We start from the raw sequence: 18473 nt of genomic DNA on the forward strand, positions 1-18473 counted from the left end.
ATGACCTTTTTTAAGCTCAATAGTGTTCATCTAAGCTCAATAAGTCAATATGGTTCAATGTAAAACATATTGATGATGGGAGTACTAAGCAGCTAAGGTAGCTCACAATCTTTATATTTCACTGTTGAGCAAACTAGTCACAAGTCACAACTCGTGTATGTGTTAATTTTCTAGCATTAATAAGTTATGTACTTATTTTTTAACTACAAAGTGCGAGTTGGTATTGAGGAATAAGGGGTTATTGTTTCTTTAATAGTAAAAAAAAAAAAAAAAAAAAAAAAAAAAAAAAAAGGCATAACTCAAGTGAATAAGGGCCTGTTCTCATTGACTGAACTCAGCTGAACTGAATTGAGCTGAACTGAACTGCACTGAACTGAAATTATTATTTTATAAGAGAAGGAAATTAGGAGCTGAACTGAACTGAAATGAATATTTTATAAGAGAAGGAAATTAGGAGCTGAATTGAACTGAGCTGAGCTGAGCTGAACTGAACTGAACTGAATTTCAACGTAAGAGAACAAGCCCCAAGTAAAATTACTTTATTTTTTTTAATTACTACATAATTGATATTACTTGTATGATAAATTGAGGTTACTTTAGGTAGATAAAATAAGACTATCCTTATAAATAGTTGAGAGTTACTCTAATAAATAAATGTGACCACACAAAACTTAGGGCCTGTTCTCATTGACTGAACTCAGCTGAACTGAACTGAACTGAACTAAACTGAGCTGAACTGAACTGAACTCAGCTGAACTGAACTGAACTGAATATTTTATAAGAGAAGGAAATTAGGAGTTGAACTGAACTGAACTGAACTGAATATTTTATAAGAGAAGGAAATTAGGAGCTGAACTGAACTGAACTGAGCTGAGCTGAACTGAACTGAACTGAACTGAACTGAATTTTAACGTAAGAGAACAGGCCCTTAAGTTGCATATTTTCCGATCACATTTGAAATCCACTCACCCAAATTTTGGGTTCAAGTTTTTCCATTATTGGATTTGAATTTGTTTATACGGAATTTTTACTCAGATTTTTTTACACCCCTAGACAAAAATTGATTTTAGCACACCCTTAATCAATATTGACACACCTTTATGTGCGAAATTGTGCCAAAATTATTTATGATGTGTCATTACCCCTAGTCCATACTACCTCGTATTTGGTTGTGGACTTGTGGTATGTCGAGAAGGAAGTGATAACAAGTTCAAGGATAGCATCAACAAGACAACAAGTGTACATTTGAGTTTGACGTGTCAAATTAAAAAGTGCCATGTGGAGGGTGAAATGAGAGGATACAGTGATAATATCTCAATTTAGTGAGCCACATTGTACCTAGCAAATGTCATTTTTGTGGGGGTTATCATTATTTATGAATCTTCTAATTAGTTAGCTAACTTCCTAGCTAATCTTTTCCTTTATCAACTTTGTTAAAGCTAATTGTCAAATTACTTAACTATGGGCCTAATTAACTGAAATATTGAAACACCTTTATTTTTTTATTTTTATGTATCATTCATGATGATAAGAGACAGATTTGAGGATTTTCCTATTGTATACTATGTATAGTATATAATGACTACTTTCTTCGTCATAAGTAAAGTTATCGATCAATTCATGTAGAAACTAGTATTAAGGTGAGAAATTTTACGTGGTTTGTTGCACACAAAAGTGAATAACATGGGGATGAGGAACTACACTTTCCAAAGGATCCACATGCTAAAGCAAAGTTATACGAAGTATGTGTTAATAAGTTGAGTCCAGATAATCAATGTACATAGTTAAAGACTTAAAGATGCCATGCCGACCTTGCTTATTTGAGTGTATGAATGTGATCCAATAAAATCAGATCATAAGTAAAGAAGCAGCATTCATATATAACATATCCACATATTTGCTAAGCTTAATTAGTCCAATGAGCTAGCTTAGGTAATAGGATTTGGGTTAGTGAGGCACCAGAGGTCATTTCAGGTGCAGTTTCGATGGGTGTATGAGAGAATTTTATGTTTTTACTTTACTACTACTTGATGATGATTTATAGTGGTGCATTGAACGAGTGTTAACCCTCCTATATACATTTTAAATCAATAGCAACTATGCGCCTAGTTGCACTCGTTGGCCTCAACCCACTGTCAAATAAGGCTTGTTGGTCTAGGAAACACATACAATTCTCACAATTTAGACATTAAGGGGCCATTTGGTTGGGGTTAATAATCAAAGGGAAAGGGAATGAAGATGGCTCATTCCCTTTGTTGTTGTTTGTTTGTCATTTTTTTCATTCCCTTTACCCAATTTTATTTTTGAGTTTACCCAAAATCCTTCAACATTGATTCCCCACCCCCCTAGACTTTGGCATTCCCTTTCCCCACCCACCACTACACCACCAGCCATTACCTTACCCAGTCACCCCCACCGCCAAGACACCTCGCCGGAACTCGCCACACCTCCCCTCTCTCCTCGCCGGAGCGCGTCGCACCTCCCCCTCCCATCGCCGGAACGCGTCGCATCTCCCCCTCCCCTCGCCGGAACCTATTGCGCTCCCCCTCCCCTCGCTGGAACCCTAGAAAATCATCCTCCCACCCAAGTCAGCCACGCAAACCCAACCTCTCTGCCGCCCAAGATTCCGACACGCAAACCCAAACAAGCCATGCGAAATCGAGCGGCGAGGGGGTGGGGGAGATGCGAAATCGAGCGGTGATGTTGGGGGAGATACGAAATCGGGCTGTGATGGGGTGGGGGAGATGCGAAATCAAGCGACGAGTGGTGGGGGAGGTGCGATATCGGGCGGCGAGTGGGTGGGGGAGGTGCGAAATCGAGCGACGAGTGGTGGGGAAGGTGCGATATCTGGCGGCGAGTGGGTGGGGGAGGTGCGATATTGGGCGACAAGGGATGGGAAGATGCGAAAATGGGCGGCAAGGGGGTGGGGGAGGTGCGAAAACGGGCGGCGATTTCAGTGAGGTGGTGGCTGGTGGAGTGGCCGGGGAAGAGAGGTTGTGTGGTGGTGGTGGTGGTGATCCCTTTGTTCATTCCATTCCGATTACCCCGTGCAAACCAAACGGCCCCTAATTGGGCCTTCTGTCAAATCACACTGGGATTTCAATATGTAATATTTTCAATAATAGGCATAGAGATTATTTAGGCTTGTATTTTATCAAATCACACATTAGACGTTTTATCATTCATTATAATAGTACTAATGGTCTAATGTATTGTTCATTGTTTTCGTGACGATAATAAAGTAGCGGATAGTCTAGCTAATTTAGGAGTCATCCAAAGGGAGAAGGTGGTTTTTTTTCAATTTTGCACCATTGAAAATCACTTCCCTCCTCCATGAGGATATCGTTGGTGTGGCCTTGCCACAATTAGTTGGTTAATTTATTTTCTTGTACGGGTTTTCCCTCCTTAGCATCAAAAATTGTTACCATGGATGATAGAAGGTCCTATGTACTAATCTCTATCCTATTCTTTAATAAGCATTGTTAATACATATATTATTACTATGCCTTTTCTACCTAATTTTAATACTAATATATATTATGATGCTTCATATAATAATTCTATTGCTTCAAGTTCAAATAGGCGAACATATATCTAACTCAAGCACCACTGGCGTTAACACCAAGAGTAACAACGCCCGAGCAAATACACTAGTAAAACCCTGTTCTTTTGGGCTTTATTTTATGGTACTTAAGTTCAGTTCAGCCAACTTCAACTGAAGTCAACTCAATTTATTTCAGCTGACTTCAATTCAATTCAGCTTACCTCAGCCTACTTCAGTTCAGTGAGTTGACTGCAGCTCATCTACCTTCAAATTATTACTTCACTTCGATTCACTTCAGTTTATTAAGATATTATTAGTAATTAATAGTTCTTCCTTTCAAAAATAAAAAACAAAAAAAAGTTAAGACGTTATAACGTATAGAACAGAGATTACATTAAGAGAAATTAATTAAAATTTGATTTAACTTACTAGTACTAGTACTTATGGATAAGGGTGTCGGTCTGGGTTGAAACCCGTTGGATTAACTGAATTGCTCATAATCTGAACTGAAATAAATTGAACTGTAAACTAAAATTGACCTGAATTAAAAGTAATTAACCTGAACTATTGTTATTAACCAATAAATCAGTAACCTGAACTGAAATTAAGTTGTAAGGCTGTAACAAACTCGCAAAATCTATGAACTAAACTAAACCAAATGGTAATCAAATCATTACTTGATTAAATAAAAAGAAAAAAAAAAGGATTGTTAACATACTAAACTTGATGAAACAAAAAAAAAAGATTAAAAAAAAAAAAAGAAAGAAAAGGGGGAAAAAAAGAAAAAAAGAAAAGGGAAAAAAAGAGTGAAGGAAGTTGGATTGAGGAGAACACAGAAAATGAGAAAGGGAATTGGCGGGAAAAATAAATAGGGATTGCTTGAGCAAGGGGAAATTAGTTGGTGGCTATAAAATGATGAGTCAATTGATCATTGCTTAACTAAAAAATCTCATTTCAAAAATCCCATCAATTCTAATGGAACCCCCAACCCAATAATCCCCCTTCACCACCCACTCAACCCAACCCCCCTTCCCCACCTCTCTCACCACCACCTCAACCCAATTCCCCTCCGATACCCCACCCCTCTCACCAACAACCACCTACATTCGGGAGTATCGCCAATCGTTTGGTGCAAATCTTGAATCTCCAAATTCTCAAGATGAGGATCGCATGGTGTTTCTCCGGTGGTTGTGCTCACAATCAATACATCTCACAATTCGTTCCTATGATGATTTCATGACAACAAGCTTGGTGGATTGCAAGCTTGTTTGGATACACCCAAACACTCCACCAGCTGCGCTCCAACCAGTTCGATGCATGACCAGAGTCGATTTTGACAATTTGGAGGCTCAAGGCTAAGTGATTACTAGTATTTAAAAAAATCATTTATTTGTATAATTATTAAATAATTATGTAATTTGTTAATATTATGAAATATTTAAATGTAAATGACTATTATCTCATGTACTATCTAGAATACTCTAGAGTTGGGTATTTGGTCTTATTCATTCATGGAACTCTAGGTAATGTACAATGTATACATATATATCCCGTACTAGATGGAATAAGAGATACAACGTAACAATTTTTCCTCATTTTTTCTATAATTTCTCTTCCTTATTTAACACGCTATTAGCACCACGCTCTAGCTAGAATGATCAAATTAAACTGAATACTCCAAGTTTAATATTCTTGTAAGTAACTTTATCTTTGTCTCGATCTTAAATTATTCATAATTGAGAATTTAAATTATTTGACGATGACGAATTGTAATCTTCTCGTATATTAATTTATTAGTAAATTAATGGGTTTGATAGCCTGATTGTTCATGATATAATAAATTTATTAAATTCAACTAGTCAATCTTTCTAGGATGGTTTAGCTTTTAATTTTCAGTATGAACTATTTGTTTGTTGTACATATAATTTCATGATTATAATACATGAATATTTCTTCTATATTATATTAATGCTTAATTAATAATTATCATTGAAACTATTTTATAATAAATCATTACATAAGCTTTATGATGCTAATTGATATATTGTTCAAGGATTTAATGTCTCGGTATTTTTTCAAGAGCGTTAGTCGACGATGTTATAAGTAATTCAATAGATTTATACTTCAATTACCACCAATTTTGTGTTGTGATGAATTAGGATCCTATTAATACTTCTTAAGTGATATCTTATGAATTGCTCCAATATCTAGTTCAATTGTTTTCTAGATTTCTAGAATTGTTAAATTGCTAATCAAATAATTTTACCTTAGCCATATGCCCAAATCCTTTAAAATATTGTGTTATTTAGAGAAATAGACGAAGGTGTGTCAATTTGTCGATATGCTATTTTTTTCACATATATATTTAATATTTTAAGCATAAGATTAATGAAGAAATGTCATCTCAGATGAGCAATGTTGTTTCTAATTGTCATGTTTATTAAGAAATGACTTCATGAGTAAATTGGCAGTAAAAGATTCTTATAGTCTCTAGGAAATGTTGTGACAAGATATGATCAGTAACCTTCCTCAAGGTTCAATACACAAATTCTATTATAGTTAATTACTCGAACTTAGTCTTAATTGAAACTTTATATATATATATATTCCGTACTAGATGGATCGGAATGAGAGATACTTTTCTCTCTTTATTTAATTGCATCATTGGGACATTTTCACTATTCACACTTTTCTTTTGACCTTCTTTAGTGATTTATCCGTTAAAAAAATTATAATTATATATTATACTTTTATAATTTACTTAATTAAATAACGAGTAATCATCAATGAATATTAACTAATCAATAATCCATAAGTATATATTCATGTTAATTATAAGTTAAAAGAGAACAATTTGTCTGTGTGGAAACATGTAAATCCATGTGATTTTTTTTATTTTTATCATTTCACTGTACACCTACTATGACAATGATAGTTTTATTCAAATGGTGCATGACGACTATAACATGTATGCTGCTAAAGTATCAAGTCCTTAAGCTCCCCCAGGCATGACTTAATGTCCAGATGGAACTGCCCCCAACCTGGTATCACTAAAGTTAATGTAGATGCGCATATTGGTGCTGGGAGTGCAGGTGGCTGGGTGCACGGTAGCAAGAAATGAAGATGGTGTGATTCTTGCAACGAAGAAAATCGTTGTTGGCTGCCCTGTTGAAGTAGTTGGGGCTGCTGCAATTCGTTTTGGGTGCAATATGACAAGGAGAATGGGTCACCTAAAGGTGTGGGTAAAAAGTGATGCATCAAATGTCGCAACTCGCAAGTAAGATAAGCAAAGCTACTCATGGTTTTGCACCGATTTAGCTAATTTTCGATGATGTTTGTAATCTAGCTAAAACTTTTAATTACTTTAAGATTTATCATGTTCGTAGAGCAGGAAATACGTTTGCCCATTTTGTTGCTAGGTGGGACACGCGTAATTTTTCGGAGCTAACTTGTACTAACTCTTTCTTGCAAGGCCTTTTAGCCTTAATTAGCGGAGCTTGATTTAAAATAAATATCATGCTAGTGTTCCCCTTAAAAAAAAAATACTATAACAATCATAAACTACTCCGTAAGTCAAAATCAGGATTAGTAACTTCCCTTGAATACCAAATCAAACTAATCAAAACCTAATGTGCTTTGAATTACATAGTAGTTCATGCAAAAACAAGAACTTGATTGACTATTTGAAAACATTAAATCTATCCTCTGAAAATAATTAATAATGGTGAGTAGATAAACCTAACAATGATAAAAACACCCAATTGTCAGTAATAACTTTCCTTTGAAAATAGAATCCAACACGATTCAAGTCAAATTAAAATTAATCAAAATCTAACCGGCTTGAAATCCCCCGTAATCAGATAAATTACTCATAAAGTCATAAGTATCCGTTATGATAGTATATAACATAACAATGTAATTAATTTAAGTGATTACTTTTTATTTTTTATTTTTTTGAAAAAATTACATGATTACTTAGGTAAACACATGAAGAAGTGATGGTTCAAAAAAGTTGAAACCCTAATCCCGCCTTTATCTTCCCCTCAAACCATTTTCCCGCCTCCCGAATCTCCATCCCTCCTCTTTAAACCCTCCTTCCTTCCATGCTCTCTCTCCTCCAAATCTCACCCACCCACCCACCCCATCTTTCTCTCTCCTCCAATTTCCACCCTTCTTTCTCTCTCTAAACCCCCCTCACTACCCTCCATCAAAATGAGACCATCATCATCCTCCCCTCCATCACTATCCCCTTCATCATCGTTGTCGTCATCGTCATCGTCATCGTCGTATAACAGATATCTAAGACCGGGAGCGCTCGCCCAGATGAGATATACTAAACTCACCACCATCAGACGCTCACAGATCTGCTTCTCTCTCCTCCTCCTCGCTAATTCCACCTCCAACCCGAACCCGGACCCGAACCCGATTGAATTGGAAGTTGGGATTCCTTTCTTCCCTCTCTCTCCTCGCCGCTCTCGCTGTCTCGCCCGTAAAAAGCTCGCCGCTGTTGCCCCAATTTTCACCCCTTCTCCATCCTAACATTTTTTGTTCACTTGATTGTATAACGGCAAGTGTTAAATTATGTAACAAAGAAAAAATTGTTGAGTTGAATAATGTTACAGTTGCAATTAATTTTGTAGAATCTTGATACATAATTGTTATACTGTTTGATTTTCAGTTGATTAATAATAATGAATTAATTTATGATAATGAAATGCTGTTAATTGTTTTGCTTGCATTGATTGATTGGTAAAGAATTGGGTGGTTTCAATTTTGGCGGCGAAATTGGATTGAGGGAATTATTGTTGATCTAATGTTGTAGCTTGTGATCGGATTGTTAGGGTTATAAATTTATAATAGATGTAATTATTATTAATAGACTTTAATAAGCTTTTAATAGTTAAATTTTGGGTTGTGATGGTTAATTACTTAAGTGACTTGGTTAATTAGATCTTTGTTCCACTGGGTTTATGTTCGCGCTTCAATGATTTGTTCATTCGTCTTGGTATGAGTCTCAATTGCTTTGAGCTCGAATGCCTCTGTGTATGTGCCAGTGTGTGTTTATTCTAGTTATGCTTGCTTGAACAAGCTAAAGACTAGTTCAAAGCTCAATCTAATCAATCCGATCTTGTATTACATTTGTTCAATCTTAGTCTTGTCTTTAACTCTATTTGATCTTGAGGAAGCGTATTATGGTATGTCAGATTTGTTTTCGTTCACCCTCTAGCTGCGATTTAACAGTTACTTAAGAGAGGAGATCAAATAACTAGAGTTTGCTCTATTGATCTTGCCTTGCCTTAATATCTTGACAATCTCAGCTTCTTGGTGGAATAAGCACCTGTTATGCTTATAGTGATCAAGATTTACTAACATTTAAGCATGTAATTGAACTTAACAATCATTCTAATGCAACATCCGTAATAAAACATGCTAATTTGTGTCAAGTATACAATATAATTAGTATCCGTTTACAAAGTAATTGTTAGTAATGACTCTTATAATTGGCACAATCAATCCAATTTTATTCCTGAAATGGCCAAATCCCAACCGATTATGTAGTGTAATCGGAAAACTACTAGTGGTTAATCCTCGATCAAGAGCCTCAATATATATATATATCAATCAAGCAAATCGTATGGCAAACACTTTTCAAAACACAAGGTAACAGCTATAAAAAGGAGTAGCTCTCAATAATGTGTTATCACAATGTTTGTGAAATTTGTTACTATATAAATTATGAAACATAATTACAAATCAATATGATCTAATTAATCTCCTCTGCACTTGATACCCTCTGTTCATTAGAATAATCATCACCAAAACATAATAAAATTATTACGAGTATCCATATTTATAATTATACCAACAACACTAGCCATAGTTCTTTCCAAAAATAAGTAATAAAGAAAAATAAGAACCAAAAACAGACCATATTGTAAAACAACCAACTCAAACCAAAGCATTAGCACCAGCAACAATCTCCAAGATCTCGCCAGTAATCTTAGCCTGACGCACTCTATTATAAACAACAGACAACGATTTCTTCAAATCACTAGCATTATCAGATGCATTACTCATAGCAGTCATCCTCGCGGCTAGCTCGCTAGCAAGCGACTCCTGCAACGCCCTCAGAATCTGACTGTTAAGATACAAAGGCAGCAAAGCATCCAATATTTGTGCAGGATCCTGCTCAAACTCAAGAATCGGCGAAAACGATAGAGTTTCTGTTTTCACAGTATCCATCTCAACTGTCAGTTTCCCCTCTTTCGTCGTCAGACGAAACAGCTCGTCTTCAGCAGCATCAACACACTTTCCATTAATGTCACAGATCTCCCCCTTAGGAGATAGCGGCAATAGAGTGTGGATTACAGGATCAGATTTCACCAACGATACGAATTTTGTATATAACATTTCAACCTTGTCAACTTCCTCGCTTATAAACAGCGAGAAAACATCATCTGCTATTGCCTGCGCTTCTTTAGCAGTAGGCAGATTACTCCCGTCGAAGTACCTGTCAACGGGTATATTCGGCCTTCGAACGAAGTAAGTATTTCCTTTCTTTCCCACGCTAATGATTGTATAATCAACACCTAAATCTTTAAGCTCGGCGATACGAGCCTCGGCTTTTTTAAGCAACATGTTGTTGAACCCCCCGCAGAGGCCACGGTCTCCTGTGACTACCACTAGAGCAACCTTCTTTACAGGGCGGACCCTCGTGAGAGGCACGTCGATGTCGTCGTTTTGTATCTGCTCATTTATGTTGTACAAAACCTCGACAAGGGTCTCGGAGAAGGGACGTCCATTAACGACGGCTTCCTGCGCACGACGGACCTTAGCGGCCGCGACGAGCTTCATTGCTTCGGTGATCTTTTGGGTGTTCTTGACGGATCCAATGCGGTCGCGGAGCTCGCGGAGATTCGCGCATTGGATAGGACAGGTGTTGGGAATCGACGCGTTGGAAGGAGGTGGTGCTTGGGTGGATTGAGTGGTGGTCGAGAGGTGGAAGCTGCTCACCGAGGAGCTAAAGGAAAGAGAACAAGCCATTATTTTGGGTGATTATTTTTTTTTTTTTTTTGGTTTTTTGAGGATTGATTGATCTCTCAAAACTAAGCTAAGAATGTTAGCTTAGGAGAGCAAGAAAAGGTGAGAAATCTTATCTAAGAGAGAGGGTGTGATGTGGAAGAAAGGAGGGGAATGAGAGGTGGAGGGGAGGAAGGATTGGATGAGGTTTTTGTTTGGGTGTGGATAAGGAGGGAGATTTCAACCGTTGAATTTTGGAGGTAAATTTAGATTTTTTTTGGTTCTTAAAAGTACTAAACAAAAGATGCTTGATAGTATAATTTGATAAATAGGGGTGTCCAAAAATCGGTTTCATAGGAGAAATTGGATTATGTTTTCAATTTGACTTTTATGTTTGTTGGTGTACATAATTTTAACCATTAATATATTTAATTAAGATTTACGCAAAAATGTGAAAGTTAATATTGGAAATGTATATGTTGAGATAAATTTAACAAAATCTTACCTATGTGAGTAGTGACAACTATTGACATGTTATGTTGCAAGTAAAAGAGGTTAGAAAAAGTATGTTTTATCGCTAAAAAATAATATTTTGTCTAAAACCTTTTAAAAATTAGTCTTAGACTAAACTAGATCATTGAAAATTAGTTTGATTTATGCATAAAAAGGCTCTATAATGATTGCTTTTTGATAAATAGGGGTGTCCAAAAATTAGTTTGAGATTTATGCCATTTTAAAACAACAACTACTACTACTAATAATATTATTAAAATTATTATTATTAAATATTAATTATTATTATTATTAAATATTAATTATTATTATTATTACTAAATATTAATTAAGTCTGAGCAGAGCAGAGCAAAGCAGATTTCAACAGAGCAGAGCAGAGCAAAGCAAAGCAAAGCAGAGTAGATTTCAACAGAGCAGAGCAGAGCAGCTCTAAAGAACGGGGCCTAAGCACAATATAGGTGGTCATAAACTAACAACTCACAAGTTATGAAATGTGTGGTATTAAGCATTTTGGACAACATATAACGAATATGTACTCCATTCATTGTCCCCACTCTAGGAATTTTGCGAAGGGAATATGCGACTATAAGCCACTGATTCATTTGGAGAATTGGAGAGAGTGAGAGACATGTTGCTACTTATTGATTTTGCCTCTTCAATAGGGAAAAAAAATGATCTTGCTAATCATAAATTGCTAACCAATTGGGCTAACACCTATAATGGGCCATTCTAAAACTAAGATTGCCTTCAACTCCTCAAGGAACAATTACTGCAGGCCCGTTCATCTATTGTTTTACAAATTATAAGCAAAGGGAAATGCATTAAAAGCTTAAAAAAGTCTTAAGGCTAAGCTGAAGTGAACTGAACTGAATTGATTGGAGCTGAACTTAATTGAAATAATTGGAACTGAAATGAATATTTTATGAGAGAATGGAATTAGGAGCTGAACTGAACTGAACTGAAATTAAGCTGAAATGAACAGGTCTTTAGAAGACGTTTGATAGAATATTAGAAATGAAGTGGAAATAAAGCAATTAAGAGAGAGGAAAGAAATTAAATAAACTCTTTTATATGTACATAGTGACTGTTTTTTTGGTTCAACTCAGACAATGATCATAGGAGTATAGAATCTAGAGAACAAGGTGTGACTATGATCCTATGTTGATTATACTCCTTCACATCCTTATGCTATCTTTGTACATGACCGTTAATAATACTAGTAACAATTATACAATTAGATATAATCTAGATGAGCAATTGAGTATAGTCGTTCTTTATACAGCTCACCATCCTATTTACCTTTGACAATTCCTCTTAATTACAAACAAGCATCCCTAACCCAAGCCTCGAGCCACATCAAATTTTCTATCGAAAAAAAATTAACTCTAATTTAAAAAGATAAAAAAAATCTTAAAACCAAAATAATTGTAAAAGTCTATTATAATTCATAGAGTATATAAACCAATCCTATATTAGCTTTTGGTTTAGTTGATTCTTTAGCAATAATCAACCTAAAATCTTTATAAAATCTTGGAAAATGACCAAAGATCAACCCAAACCCAAGCCGAAACCGATCAGTCGGTGGTGGTTAGACTCGCAAAACTTGGTCTACTCTAATCTAAACAAACCCCATTTGCCCATTTGCCCCCTATTACACAATAACCAGTAGTGAGCAAGTGACTGCCGTCTACGAGCAAGCAAAAGAGTGAAAAAAATGGAGTTTGAGAAGAGGAAAGCTGCAACAATGGCGGCAATATCATCAACAGAACTAGACAAATCTCCCAAAGGAACAATCGACGCACCAATCATCCCCCTTCTCAACACCATTAACAACCACCCTTCATACTACACCACCTCCTCTTGCTCCGGCCGCATCTCCATTTTCTCTCACCTCCCAAACAAGCCCAAAGGGGGCACCTGGGCCTTCATCTCCCACGACCCAGTTGACCCCACTTCGATCCTCAACCTCATCTTCCCTCCCACAACAACTGAGTCAGTTGACTCGCCCGAGTCGACTCAGTCTGAGTTGGTGTTCCGGTTCGAGCCTCTGATCATTGCGGTGGAGTGTAAGGACGTGGGTGCGGCTCAGTTCTTGGTGGCATTGGCTATATCTTGTGGGTTCAGGGAATCTGGGATTACTAGTGTGAGTAGTAAGAGGGTGATTGTTGCAATTCGATGTTCAATTAGGTTAGAGGTTCCTTTGGGGTGTAGAGGGAGGATTATGGTGTCTCCTGAGTATTTGAGGTATCTTGTGGGGATTGCTAATGATAAGATGGGTGCTAATTGGAAGAGGACTCAAGGGTTTTTGGAGGGTTTAAGGAAGAATGGGTTTGTGGGGCCTAGTGATGTGGAAGCTGAAGCCGAGGCTGGGGACGGGTTGAGTGGTGGTGTTGATGGTGATGGTGTAATTTGGGAAGAGGAGAAATTGGTTGGTGTCAATCAAGAAGGGACTAATTTGGAAAGAGATTCTGGTAATTTTGTGTTATTTGAGCCTTTTGTTTTAGTTTGGAAGCAATTTGAAGTGTGTGAATTGTGTTTTGTTTCATGTGATTTACATGTTTGAATGATATTATGTTGATTAGAATGCTCAATTGGTGCGTTAGATTTCATAAATGAGCACAATGCTAATGTTTTGTTTATGGGGTTTATGTATTTTGTTATATATGGTTGTGTTTGCCAGTAGTAGTAGCAAAGTAATGAAATTTGATATGGAAAGCTTTAGGTTATAATGCTATACTGCTATAGACTCTAATAATTGAATTTCTTACAAAGTTGCAAGAATAGAATGAAGTTTGCAGATGATCCTTGACTATATTATGTATGAGTGAGCTTACTTGTTATAAGAGAATGATGAGGAAGTGAGCATGAGGAGCTTCCTCCCTGTGAAGTACCTTGGGTTTGTGGGAGGGTGTTGATTGTCCAACTTTCACCTTTGGAAAACTAGCCAATCAAGTTTCTTTTAGGGACATCTTGACCTCAATGGAAGAATTGGTATTGAATCTCTACAAAGGCAAACTATAATTTTTACCCTGATATCTGAAACAAGGCTGTAATTTGAGTGCTTTGTTCATTTTCACAAAATATATTTGCTGTAGAACTTTTCTTTCTATACTTAAGAACAAAAGAATCTGTGAATTAGGTGAAATTTATGCAAATATCTAGTACTCTGTGGTTGAATACTCTGTCAATTTGTGTGGTACAAAAAAAAATTTCATAGGTGAATGGTGCAAGGAATAAATCATGGGTAAATCATTGGTGAATGGTAATAAAAGTTGTACTCAAATCTGAGAATTATATCCCGAGAATGCAATACAATCCAAATCTTTACTGTTGAGGGAGGTGGAATTGAACTTTGTTAAATTGAGGGAATGAAAATAGATGGTTGCTTTTTGGTCCACTATTTTGGGTGTATAATGAAACAGTCCTACTTCCTATCCATATTCAAGACACTCTATACTATCATTCTCTTCTTTTACATCACCAGGAAGTAAACAGATGTAAGAAAAACTGTAATAGTGTTGGCCTTAATCATACCCCCTCTTGTTGCATTTTTATCTGTAATTATGTTGTTTTGACTTCTGAGTGTTATTATGACAATCAACTATTGATGGTTGCAGGATATCTATTTCTCCCCTAAGAGAGCTAGTCTGAAATTTTTGAATCATTGGCAGGGCCACTGGGCAGTTCTGGTTCCAGTCTAGCCATTGTACCCATAAAAATTGTCGGAGAAAGCATAGAGAGGCTGTTCCTATGGGGTCATTCTTCTTGTACAATCTCTAATGCTGATCGCAAAGAGATCCTGATATATGGTGGTTTTGGAGGCATAGGTAGGCATGCACGCAGAAGTGACTGTTTATTGCTGGATCTATCGTCAGGCAGATTGTCTGTGCTAGATGTTAAGGGCTCTCCCTCTCCACGTATGGGTCAGACATCTTCTTTAGTTGGAGGTTCAATGATTGTTATTGGAGGCAGAGCTGATCCTACCAATATCCTGGATGAGTTATGGATTTTCAATATCATGAAAGCTGAATGGAAATTGGTAGGCAACACTGGTGATGTGTTTGCTCCAAGGTGATGATACCAACTACTGATAGTGCTCTAGTAGATTTTGCTTTTAAAAGACATTTTGCATTTGACAGATTAGCTAATGATGTAAATTTTTGTGCAGGCATCGTCATGCAGCTGCTGTTGTAGGTTCAAATATTTACATATTCGGTGGACTTAATAACAACACATTGTATTCTTCCTTAGTTGTGTTGGATGTGAACACATTGGAATGGAAGGAGGTACAAGCAAGTGGAGAATTGCCCTGTGCTCGGCATTCACATTCATTGGTTGCTTATGGCAATAAATTGTTTCTGTTTGGTGGATACAATGGTGAGAGAGCATTGGGGGACCTTTATAGTTTTGATATCCATGATAGTCAATGGGCAAAAGTAAAAACAGCTGGAAAAGGTCCTTATCCAAGGTTTTCGCACTCAATGTTTGTGTATAAAGATTATTTGGGAATTGTTGGGGGTTGTCCTGTCAGACAGCATTGCGAAGAGTTGTCCTTGCTTGACCTAAAGTCTTTGTCATGGAAGCAGGTGATCTTGAATTCAATAGGCAAGCAATTGTTTGTTCGAAATACTGCCAACGTTGTCAATGATGATCTGATTATGATAGGTGGTGGAGCATCCTGTTATGCATTCGGTACGAAATTCAGTGAGCCATCAATGGTCAACTTGCTATCGTTGTTAAATTTCAATGATGCTACTGTGTCTTCTTTGTCTAAAGAGAAACAGAGCACAACCCGGTATGAAGATTCCATTGAGAGAACAAACAATGATTTTGGTTCACTTCATAATGGATGTGTACAATCATCTGATTTGGGTACTAACTTGAATGTGAACAAAGCACCTTGTAGTGATGTTGGACACGCAACTAAGACTTCGTATTGGGTTCTGAAACTGCAAAAAAGGTATGCTAAATTGGGAAAGGACGTACTTAAGAAATTTGGTTGGCTAGACCTTGGTCGAAAGGTGTATTCCCATGAAGATGGATCTTGCATATATTTCCCTGTTACTGTAAAGTTTAGCACTATATTCTCTGATGAGCTATCCCAAAAAAGAGGGATAGCTGAAGGACTGGGTGACCTTAATATGTCAAAGAATATTCTTGATTCCTGTGCTTCTGCCTTGGATTTTCTAGTGGCTTGTGGTGCCACTAAGCACGTTGATGAGGTAGTTGCAATGAAGAAAGCCTCTATATCTCCCTTGGAAGCAATGAAGGAAGCTGTGGCTTTGCTACTGAAGCAGAAAGCCCTATCTGAAGGGCTGTTGGAGCAGCTACCAACCAGGTTTCTCTTCAGCTTTTTGTGTGTGTGTGTGTGTGTGTGTGTGTGTTTTTTTTTTTTTTGGTAAGCTTCCGTATTTCAGAGAAATATTTTTCTTGGCAGCTATATTGGTAATAGTTCATCAAGGATAGTGCTTGGATTAACATAACTATATATGTTGTCATGTCTTTGTTTGCATGATCATAACTGAAATTAGGTTTACCTTTTCTGTAGGTGGGAGCGGCTTGGTGACATTGTTGTCCTTCCTATCACTTCCTTCAGAGATCCTGCATGGGACACAATAGGTAGTGAGCTTTGGTCTGCTGTTGCTCAAACTCTTGGTGCTCGTCGTCTTGCTCGCCAGGTACACTGTAATTTATAACCACGAGTTTTGTTTACATTAAAGCTGCCAAGAGTTTCCTGATACAAAAATTTGATTAGACAAATTGTAATTAGAATCTGCCATTGGTCACACGACAAACTGTTTTATAATGCCACTGCAGTACTGTATTGCTGTACCACTGTGGTAATGTTATATCTCCTGTTACAAGTTTCCTGCTGTAAGTCAATGCTCAACATTTTGTTACAGGGTCGTGTTGCTTCAACTGGAACACGGGACAGTCGTCTAGAGATCCTCATTGGAGATAATGGTTGGGTTGAACATCGCGAAAATGGTATAGCATATTGTTTTGATACCACAAAATGCATGTTCTCCTGGGGAAATCTTTCAGAGAAACTTCGCATGGCACGTATGGATTGTAGAGGCGAAGTTATTGTGGATCTATTTGCGGGAATTGGATATTTTACATTGCCTTTTCTTGTAAGGTATTCTTGGATTTCCTAACTTGACACATGTATGCAAAATGTCTTCTTTTATGTGATTTTTTCTGAGATTGTAGCTATTGATCTGTATTGTAAATTTGTAATAGGATAAAACCTTTTTTGAAATATGCTTGAATCAGTTCTGTGCTCCCCTAGTTCCCTGTGGTCTGCAAGTGTGTATGCACACAATTTCTTTGACACTATATTTTATGTCATGAGGTAGTACACAATTTCTTTGACAAATCATTATTTTATGTCATGAGATTGTAGGGTTGGTCTTAATTGACAGACTTACAATTTTGTGTTAGTAATGAGAAGAGTGGTACTGAAAAAGAATGATATGTGTAATAAACTGGAAATTTGCTAATCAGTGAAGACTGAGAGGTAAGATTAAATTTTTTTTAGTGGGTTTTAATTACATCTACCTAGTAATTCAAGTGCCCTGGGACCTGGGATCACTCCCAAGTCCCAAAAGGCAAAAATGCAAACAAACTTTCTGAATGAATTGCCTCTCTAGTCCCCACCTCTTTTAATGACAATCTCTGATATTTTCTTTCCTTTAGTTAGCTAACTCGCTACGTTATACTTCTCCTTAATAGAATTATTAGGAACTTCCCAATTACCTTCCTTGTTGGGCCTAGTTTAGTGAAAGAGAATGGTGGTGGGGGGGGGGGGGGGGTTATGATTCATGACATCTTGCAGTGGGAAAATTTCAAATGTGAGAAATGTTCTATAAATTAGACTATCAGAAAATCAGTAGCAATCTTTTTCTGTCGTATATGGCTTAGAACCAGATCTTTCAAGAGGGGCATACAACTGATACAAGTTGGTCCTGGTTTTAGCATTGAATTCTTACTCTTTGAAGAGTGATTTTTGTGCTTTGTCTTTTTACTTTAGAATAATAATAATAATAATAATAATAATAATAATAATAATAATAATAATAATAATAATAATAATAATAATAATAATAATAATAATAATAATAATAATAATAATAATAATAATAATAATAATAATAATAATAATAATAATAATAATAATAATAATAATAATAATAATAATAATAATAATAATAATAATAATAATAATAATAATAATAATAATAATAATAATAATAATAATAATAATAATAATAATAATAATAATAATAATAATAATAATAATAATAATAATAATAATAATAATAATAATAATAATAATAATAATAATAATAATAATAATAATAATAATAATAATAATAATAATAATAATAATAAT

At 36.1% G+C, this 18473-nt stretch overlaps 1 protein-coding gene and 1 pseudogene across 1 annotated transcript in view; one reads left to right on the forward strand and one right to left on the reverse strand.

Annotated features, from left to right (window-relative positions):
* Positions 1–9240: 9240 nt before the first annotated feature.
* Positions 9241–10739, reverse strand: LOC145612648 (ATP synthase gamma chain, chloroplastic pseudogene; annotated as a pseudogene).
* A 1967-nt stretch (positions 10740–12706) lies between these two features.
* The window catches only part of LOC145611125 (tRNA wybutosine-synthesizing protein 2/3/4-like), a 9851-nt gene continuing 4084 nt past the window's right edge, over positions 12707–18473 (forward strand). Inside the window, exons 1-5 of the mRNA XM_081666366.1 lie at positions 12707–13548; positions 14749–15148; positions 15246–16415; positions 16626–16755; positions 16981–17216. Of these exons, the coding sequence (XP_081522492.1) occupies positions 12792–13548; positions 14749–15148; positions 15246–16415; positions 16626–16755; positions 16981–17216 (2693 nt within the window). The 5' untranslated portion in view covers positions 12707–12791. The remainder of the gene's footprint in view (positions 13549–14748; positions 15149–15245; positions 16416–16625; positions 16756–16980; positions 17217–18473) is intronic.

This window comes from Chenopodium album, chromosome 24 (genome assembly GCF_948465745.1).
Source record: "Chenopodium album chromosome 24, dcCheAlbu1.1, whole genome shotgun sequence".
Lineage (NCBI taxonomy): Eukaryota > Viridiplantae > Streptophyta > Magnoliopsida > Caryophyllales > Amaranthaceae > Chenopodium > Chenopodium album.